At 46.9% G+C, this 9,807-nt stretch overlaps 1 protein-coding gene across 1 annotated transcript; it reads right to left on the bottom strand.

Moving 5' to 3' along the window:
- Positions 1-7,192: 7,192 nt before the first annotated feature.
- Positions 7,193-9,585, bottom strand: LOC123140056 (uncharacterized). Its single transcript, XM_044559779.1, has 6 exons — positions 8,963-9,585; positions 8,592-8,845; positions 8,267-8,489; positions 8,102-8,187; positions 7,854-7,945; positions 7,193-7,729 (listed from the first exon to the last, which is right to left on the bottom strand). The coding sequence occupies exons 1-6, from the start codon at positions 9,035-9,037 to the stop codon at positions 7,509-7,511; spliced, it is 951 nt and encodes a 316-aa protein (XP_044415714.1). The 5' UTR covers positions 9,038-9,585; the 3' UTR covers positions 7,193-7,508.
- Positions 9,586-9,807: the final 222 nt, after the last annotated feature.

Consider the following 9,807-nt stretch of genomic DNA (forward strand, 5'->3'; position numbering starts at 1 on the left):
TGTGTGGCAGGGCACAGGAAGATTGTTCCTGTGGCACCTACACCAATTGAAGTGGAAGCTTATGATATTGATCATGAAACTTCGGATCAAGTCACTACCAAACCTCGTAGGACGACAAGAACACGTACTACTTCGGAGTGGTAAGGTGATCCTGTCTTGAAGGTCATGTTGCTAGACAACAATGAACCTACGAGCTATGGAGAAGCGATGGTGGGCCCAAATTCCTACAAATGGTTAGAGGCCATAAAATCCGAGAACGGATCCATGGACTTTGGTGGACTTGCCCGATGATCGGCAAGCCATTAAGATAAATGGATCTTTAAGAAGAAGACGGACGTGGATGGTAATGTCACCGTCCATGAAGCTCGACTTGTGGCGAAAAGTTCTTCACAAGTTCAAGGAGTTGACTACGATGAGATTTTCTCATCCGTAGCGATGCTTAAAGTCCGTCGGATTCATGTTAGCATTAGCTGTATTTATGAAATCTGGCAGATGGATATCAAAACGAGTTTCCTTACCAGTTTTCGTGAGGAAAGGTTGTATGTAATACAATCAGAAAGTTTTTTGTCGATCCTAAGGATGCTAAAAGGTATGCTAGCTCCAGCGATCCTTCTAAGGACTGGAGTGAGCATCTCGGAGTTGGAATGTATGCTTTGATGATGATCAAAGATTTTGGATTTATACAAAGTTTATAAGAAACTTGTATTTCCAAAGAAGTGAGTGGGAGCACTATAGAATTTCTGATGAGTATATTGATGATCAGAGATGATGTAGAATTTCTGGAAAGCATATAGGGTTATTTTGAAAGTGTTTTTCAATGGAAAGCCTGGATTAAGCTACTTGAACATTGAGCATCAAGATATATAAGGATAGATCAAAATGCTTAATAATACTTTCAAATGAGCACATACCTTGACATGATCTTGAAGGTGTTCAAGATGGACCAGTCAAAGAAGGAGTTCTTGCCTGAGTTGTAAGGTACGAAGTTAAGACTTAAAGCTCGACCACGGCAGAATAGAGAGAAAGGACGAAGGTCGTCCCCTATGCTTAAGACGTAGGCTCTACAGTATGCTGTGCTGTGTACCGCACCGAAAGTGTGCCTTGCCATGAGTCAGTCAAGGGGTACAAGAGTGATCCATCAATGGATCACAGGACAGCGGTCAAAGTTATCCTTAGTAACTAGTGGACTAAGGAATTTTCTCGATTATGGAGGTGGTAAAAGAGTTCGTCGTAAAGGTTATGACGATGCAAGCTTGACACCTATCCGGATAGCTCTGAGTAGAGAGACCGGATACATATAATGGAGCAATAATTTAGAATAGCTCCAAGTAGAACAGTTATTTGGAATAGCTCCAAATAGAGCGTGGTAGCTGCATCTAGGAGATGACATAGAGATTTGTAAAACACACACGGATCTGAAAGGTTCGGACCCGTTGACTAAAACCTCTCTCACAAGCAACATGATCAAACCTAAAACTCATTGAGTATTAATCACATAGTGATGTGAACTAGACTACTGATTCTAGTAAACTCTTGGGTATTAGTCACATGGTGATGTGACCTGTGAGTGTTAATCACATGGCGATGTGAACTAGATTATTGACTCTAGTGCAAGTGGGAGACTGTTGGAAATATGCCCTAGAGGCAATAATAAAAGTATTATTATTATATTTCCTTGTTCATGATAATTGTCTTTTATTCATGCTATAACTGTATTATCCGGAAATCGTAATACACGTGTGAATACATAGACCACAATATGTCCCTAGTGAGCCTCTAGTTGACTAGCTCGTTGTGATCAACAGATAGTCATGGTTTCCTGGCTATGGACATTGGATGTCGTTGATAACGGGATCACATCATTAGGAGAATGATGTGATGGACAAGACCCAATCCTAAGACTAGCACAAAGATCGTGTAGTTCGTTTGCTAGAGCTTTGCCAATGTCAAGTATCTTTTCCTTAGACCATGAGATTGTGCAACTCCCGGATACCGTAGGAATGCTTTGGGTGTACCAAACGTCACAACGTAACTGGGTGGCTATAAAGGTGCATTCCAGGTATCTCCGAAAGTGTCTGTTGGGTTGGCACGAATCGAGACTGGGATTTGTCACTCCGTGTAAACAGAGAGGTATCTCTGGGCCCACTCGGTAGGACATCATCATTTGCGCAAATGTGACCAAGGAGTTGATCACGGGATGATGTGTTACTGAACGAGTAAAGTGACTTGCCGGTAACGAGATTGAACAAGGTATCGGTATACCGACGATCGAATCTCGGGCAAGTAAAATACCGCTAGACAAAGGGAATTGTATACGGGATCGATTGAGTCCTTGACATCGTGGTTCATCCGATGAGATCATCGTGGAACATGTGGGAGCCATCATGGGTATCCAGATCCCGCTGTTGGTTATTGACCGGAGAACGTCTCGGTCATGTCTGCATGTCTCCCGAACCCGTAGGGTCTACACACTTAAGGTTCGATGACGCTAGGGTTATAAAGGAAGCTTGTATGTGGTTACCGAATGTTGTTCGGAGTCCCGGATGAGATCCCGGACGTCACGAGGAGTTCCGGAATGGTCCGGAGGTAAAGATTTATATATGGGAAGTCCTGTTTTGGACACCGGAAGAGTTTCGGGGTTTATCGGTATTGTACCGGGACCACCGGGAGGGTCCCGGGGGTCCACCAAGTGGGGCCACCGGCCCCGGAGGCTTGCTTGGGCCTAGAGTGGAAAGGGACCAGCCCCAGAGTGGGCTGGTGCGCCTCCCACCCTTGCCCAAGGCGCAGCCAAGAGGGGAGAGGGGAAACCCTAGGGCAGATGGGCCTTAAGGCCCATACTCCCTGCGCCTCCCTCTCCTCCCCCTCCTGGCCGCTGCCCCCTTTGCCATCTAGGGCTGGCCGCACCCCTTGGGGGTGGGAAACCCTAGAGGGGGGCGCAGCCCCCTCTCCCCCTATAAATAGTGAGGCATAGGGCTGCCCAGAGAATAGATAGAATACACGTGATTCGATCTCTGCCTTTGGTTGCAGCCCTCTCCCTCTCTCCCAAGTACTCCTCCTCTCCCGTGGTGCTTAGCGAAGCCCTGCAGGATAGCCACGCTCCTCCTCCACCATCACCACGCCGTTGTGCTGCTGTTGGATGGAGTCTTCCTCAACCTCTCCCTCTCCCCTTGCTGGATCAAGGCGTGGGAGACGTCATCGGGCTGTACGTGTGTTGAACGCGGAGGTGCCGTCCGTTCGGCACTTGATCATCGGTGATCTGAATCACGACGAGTACGACTCCATCAACCCCGTTCACTTGAACGCTTCCGCTTAGTGATCTACAAGGGTATGTAGATGCAAACTCTCCTCTCTTTCTACTCGTTGCTGGCCTCTCCATAGATAGATCTTGGTGTTACGTAGGAAAATTTTTGAATTTCTGCTACGTTCCCCAACAACCACTAACTTGAAGAGGGACCGAATATAGGCAGTAAAAGAGGACATATTATCTTTATCAGTACCATATTTTCCAACTGAGTGATTTTTTCCGCATTATCAGCTGGAGATTTCGATCAGATATACTACCATCAGAATTGTGTTTTTGTTGAGAAACTTCAATAATATGTGTATATGTTCTGTGGTGCTGAGACATTTCTGTGTAAGTGTTATTGTGCTTGTAACAATGTAAACAATCGTCAGTGCATTTGATTGCAAACTGCTTTGTGATGGTATATGCAATTCGTCTGGCCTAATAGAAGGAGCCATGTTATTTTCTGTTATGAATTGATCTTTTGAACAATTATTTTGAGTATAAATTCCTCTATACTGGTTGCAAAGAAATCACTCCCTCCATTCCGTAATTCTTGTCGTGGTTTTAGTTCAAATTCCATAATAAATTTGAACTAAAACCACGACAAGAACTATGGATTGGAGGGAGTACTTATTTTGGTCATGCCGGCTGGCCACACCTGTAGGATCGTGTCACACGCTCTGCCATGCCACTAGTGGTCTCTTGGTATGTATTTCCAAGAGCATACATACACTACAACAGGAACACCCCTTTAGCAATGCATCAATGCGTTGTCGTATGCCCATATATATGTTGCTAGGGTCTACACCAACAAATTAGTATGTGTTGCCGTTGGTGGCGTTGGAAGGATCTACAACAACGTATATACATGTGTTGGTAAACAACATGTAGAAGCGTTGTTAGGTAGCAACATTTAAAGCTAGGGCCCAACAACACTTCATATGCGTTGGTGATGACACTACACAAAAGGATTCTAGAAGTGCTTCTCTAGATAGCACGAACAACTAATGATTTTCATATATTGCATCCAAAATTATTAGGTCAACGCCGATAGTGCATATGAGCCACAATATAATAAACAAACAAGTCTCATATATTAAATCAAATATGTGGCATTACAAAGAACATGGTCCAATGATTACAAGAGGTGAAACTATCTAGTAGTAAGCCAATTCTTGACCTTGCAATCAACAAACAAACAAGTCTCATATATTAAATCAAATATGTGGCATTACAAAGAACACAGTCAAACTATAATGGTTGAAACATTGATACTAAAAGTTCCATTCTAGTTGTCTTGTAGTAGCCCAACTGTTTGCCTTGGAAACAAAAATTGTCTTAGCCTTTCAATCAAAATCTGAGTCATGCATCCTCAATTTATCTTGGTAATCTACAAAATAACAATAGGAGATGAGCAACTACAGTAAAGAAAATCAGGTTAATAGAGAAGTAAAATTTAAAGGATTGTACACAGAGGTCGGCTAATTAATAATCAAGTCTCATATATTAAATCAAAATCTGAGTCTTAAAGGATTGTACACACAAGTAATTTTTTTTACCAAGACTTAGATTTGTACACAGAGGTCGGCTAATTAATAATCTGATTGTTAGCCGACTAATTGTCGGCTAATTTGCAAGAAAATTAAAATGTAATGCATCACAAGGAATGAGTGTTGAGTAAAAAGTGTTAGCCTAAACTACAAGTAGCTAGCTCCCTCTTGTACAATCTAGCAGAGGAAAACTACAACCAGCGACTGCACACTAGCTATGTCCACAGACTAGTGAAACGCACACACACCAGAGACTAGAGTTGGAGTACTACTTGAGCTGAATATTTGAATTGAAAGTGGAATGGTCTGATTACAACCGGTTATAGCTACTTGACATAAGCACACACGTCATATTCTAAACTACGTCACTGCTGACCACTTTCTACAGTACAGGATTTACTATACTACTTTTCCACTTATACTGCTACCTTGGCTGGCAAGGTAATACAGCCGCTGTTGCTGCCGACCTGCCTTTGTTTTCCTTGATAGTTAAGTGATCGCTGCTGCTGCTATTGTTGCCATCCGTAGACAAGGTTTGACTCAACAAAAAGGTACACAATCATTCTTCCTGAAAATCGCACGATTGTTAACTGCCGCCTCGAACCACACCTTCAGTCCCTATGCATTGTCATCACTACTTGAAATATCAATCGTCATGCTCCCGTCTTACTACAATTACATACCATATGTACATGCATCAGCCCTTCAGGTATAAGCTTGGTGAAAGAAGTTGAACTTGCTTTTTTACATGGTTTTTGTCTTACACTTAACTGATTGTTATGAGGCTTAAAAGTAGCATTACGTATAATCTCAAACAACTTCCATGTTCCAAGTTCATCTGGTTGCATCATGACACATGTTCTTAATTAAACTGGAACCCATAACAGATCAAGGTTGAATGTAAGTGAATTAGAACCATCATGAAGTAACAACTAAGAATTGGTTACCTCAACTCTAGCTGGGAGATCAAGGGATGAAGAATAGATGCCTTTTTGGTTGATCACGAAATTATGGTCATATCCTTTGCAAACCTGCATGATATACAAAGACATGAGCACAATCTTTACAAACACACACACACACACACACACACACACACAGAGAGAGAGAGAGAGAGCAGCGGTACACACTAAGCAAAATACCTTACAGGTTCGCAACTTCTCTCTCTGCAGAAATCATCTCTTGTTCAACGTTTGGGTAGAAGAATCCACATTTATTTCAACAAGAAATTTGTGGGTCAGTTAAACTGTCCCCTTCAGTGATACGCGTAAAATAGGAAATCTTAGTAGGTTTGAAATCAGCATATGCAGCTGCGCAGGCAGGGACAGGCCTCATTGAGGACCTGGTCCATTGGCGTTGTAGCTTGTAAGATGCGGCCGGCAAGGAAAAACAAAGATGGGCGAGGACAGCGGGGAATATTACTTGACAGAGTACAAATACAGATGCGGGAGAGGCAGAATAGGACCTGCTGAACTACTGAAGTTGGAAGACGGGGGCATCGGTTCTTGCGTCGCTCCTTGCTGTGTGGACTGTGGAGAAACAACGCCGGCGTCTGCATCTCCGGTCATGCGCATGAAACAACGGCGGCGACGCGTTCCCCAACGCAAGGAGGATGGGCGACGACGTCCAGCGTGTCCCCGACGCGCGGAGAAAGTGGCGAGGGAGGATGGCTTGGCGGAGGCTCTTGAACGAACCGAGGGAACAGGGGAGGCAGTCGAGGCCTCAAGGGCAAAGGACGGCGGTGGTTGGAACCCTAGCTGCTGTGGGTGAAACAACGCATCATTTTTTTTCCGGGGTGACAACACATCCTGTTATATCGTTGCTAGACATACGTTGGTATAGGGGGGTTCTTGTTGTAGTGATAATGGATGGCCTAATGGTCTCTTGGTAAGTCTTCCAAAGAGCATCATTTTTCTTACAGAACCCACTGAAGAACCAACTGGCTCAGTTCCCCGGCAGGGTCGGCAGCATCGTGCGGTGTCGTTTTCAGGAATCCAGGGCAATCGGATGGCATCATCGCGTATGGCGGCTGGCCATCGCCTCCTAAGAGAAGGGGAAAGCCTACTAAGTGGAGCTTGAGATTTCAATGTGACAGATCAAAATTCAAAAGTATCCCACTTCCCACCTAGGTGGTGCTTCCTGTATCGGTACAGAGGTATGGATATCTTGTCATGGCCTTTGCGTATGCGAAATCCAACGGAAAATTACTCCGAATCCAATACAACGCATGACTATATCGTCAAAGATGATGCATTGCTCCTCAATCTTTGTGATCCAAACAGCAGGCAGACTGAATAAAAACTGTACTTACGTGCTATATATGTACAGGTTGCTGAGTGTCGTTATGACAGTGAAGTACAGTCAAAACCCAACAGGTTGATTGTTAAACTATATGCATTGAGGTCACATTTCAGGAGCTGCAATTCTTTGAAAATGTTGTGTTGCAGCTATAACATGCCCGTCGACGAGCAAAAAACAGAGCATGTTGTCTGACACTTAATCCGATCCACAAGGTCGATGCAACAAGTTACTGTATCTTCTTGCAAGTTCAGAAAGAAGAAACTCCAGTTCATGTTGTTCTATCAAATCCTACATGAAGTTTTTGGTGCCATATCTTCACATTGCCCGGTGCAATGCCATCGAAACACGTGAGGAATCCACGGGGTGTGGTGTTATCGACGGTGTGAAGATGTGAAGAAGGTGAAGTCGGGGTGGTGTGCACCGACTTGCTTCAACCAGGAGGCCGCCGCCCAGTGAAGCTCAGACAGCCTCCTATGGTCTGATGACCCTGGTCTCTTCCATAGGTCGCCTTGCATCCTGTATGTTGCCAGCCCGAACGGCGAGAGCGCCGCGATCTCACCATCATCGTGCGCCGGTCCGCTATGTATGGTGTCTGCAGGTGTAGAAACAACGACGCTTGTTAGCATCAGAATTACTTGCTTCCTACTACACTGACATGGTGGAAGATAGTTGTTGTTCATCACAACCAATGTACGTGGCAGATGATAAATATGTACCTTGGAAGACCGATGAGATGGAATGGTAGGTGAGGAAGCAGGCAGAGGTACCCTTCAGGTTGACATGAGCAGGGATGTGATAGATTGGGTACCTAATGGCCATAAATAAGTCAATGTTGATTTGTTAAACAGCAACATTCATACCTCAGCAAGATAATGCTAACAAAATGATGTCTCGATCGACCAGCAAATAAGTAGAGAACAGTGGGGTGATGTCGGAAATCCAAGTGGGTTAGTTAATTAAGTACCATGCCACGGACATCCAGCTCGACGGCGAGAGCTCCGCGCTGCTGAGCGACGTCAGGCATGGGTAATCCTGAGCCAGCTCCGCCACCTGCTCAGCATCATTTAAAAATCAGAATCACCGGCCAACTCCGGCAGACCGGCGAGCAAAGATGGCCGTGGATGAGAACCTTGTGAGCCAGCGGCACCCTCTCGTAGGGCGAGTCCCACTCCCTGTACTGAAAGTTCAGGTACCCGCCCTGCTTCGCTGACACGCCGGTAGAGCCGTTGCCGTCGTAGGTGGAGGAAGAATCGTCTTCGTCCGACGCCGCGTCCCACGAGGAGGACCCTGAGCCGGCGAACCGGTCGCCCACGCTGTCGTCGCTCCATGAATCCGTCTCGCTGCCCGTGCTCCTGCGCATCACTAAGAAATCAATGGCGAGTCCCCCACGCAAGAACTATGGTGGATGGATGGATCGGAGAGTGGATGATGTTACAGGCCGATGAATTGATTACCTGGAGGTGGCGCCGAGGGTGTGAGTGGTGGGCTTTGTGGCGGTGTAGAGCTGGACGGCGGAGAGGTAGGGGACGAAGTGCTGCGTGGTGACCACGGCGCGGTCACCGGCGTCGCGGACGGGCACGGCGAGGCCGTAGGCGCTGCTCTCGGCGTAGTGCTCCCAGAGGTCGGACAGCGCGAAGTACTCCACCGCGTCCTTGCTCTTGCCGTCCGGCTGCTGCCACACGCTGCTCGGCGCGCCCTGGAAACGTTCCTGCCGAGCAGAGAAGACCCAAACTGTTCAGAACAGAGCAAAACAGAGCCGTTTTGCCGGTGAAAGCAGAGGACCTGCCATGACCGGTTTGTAAGGATAGATGGATCGATGACGTACCATGGTGGCGGAGCGCCATGGGAGCAGGGGCGTGGCGGCGCGGAGGAAGGCCTCGAGATTACTGCTCTTCTTCATCTTTCGCGACCAGATCGCTCGCACGCATCAACGCGCAGGCCGGTCCCGCGGTCGATCGACCGGGCAAGAATCGGAAGGAATGGATCGAGATTGGGAGAGAAGCCCAGCTGAAATAGCAATCGATACTAGTAGTTTCTACTTTCTAGTGGTGCTAGCTAGCTTTAGCTTAGGTAGGAGACGGTGGATAGGGAGAAGCTAGGGGAGCGGTGGGGTGACGATCGGATAGAGGGAGGGGAAGCTCATCCACAGCATCGAATCCAGCAATCCATTCATGATTTATCCATGCAGACACACACACCCAGAGGCAGGTGGCTAGCTAGGAGACGAGGAAAATTGGGTGCCGGTTGATTTGCGGGGAAGAAGAAGAAGCACGACCATGTCAATGGTTGTGGAGGTGGCGCCAAGGCCAGCGACTCATGGCTGTGGGCGGTGGGAGTAGATTCGCGGGCAGTGGAGGAGATCCAACACCCACCGTGCCGTCGCTGCTGTCCACACACGCACGCGCGCGCTCCGTAACAAATGCACCACTACTGGCCTAGCTTAACTGCTCCATGTGATGTAGTACTGGCTAGCTGAGGTAGCTAGCGGCCAGGCAGTGGAGGTCCAAGAATTTCTGCGTGTGGATGAAGGCGAATCGGGCACACCGCACCGCACCGCACCTTTGCTACGGATGATGTGTGCGCCATTAACTAAGCCGGTTCGAACAGTGCTCCCGATGTGAGATCCGGGAAAGTAAGAAAGGGAAAGGGTTTTGGATATGTCAGATGATG

The sequence above is a fragment of the Triticum aestivum genome, chromosome 6B (genome assembly GCF_018294505.1).
Source record: "Triticum aestivum cultivar Chinese Spring chromosome 6B, IWGSC CS RefSeq v2.1, whole genome shotgun sequence".
NCBI classification, from domain to species: Eukaryota; Viridiplantae; Streptophyta; class Magnoliopsida; order Poales; family Poaceae; genus Triticum; species Triticum aestivum.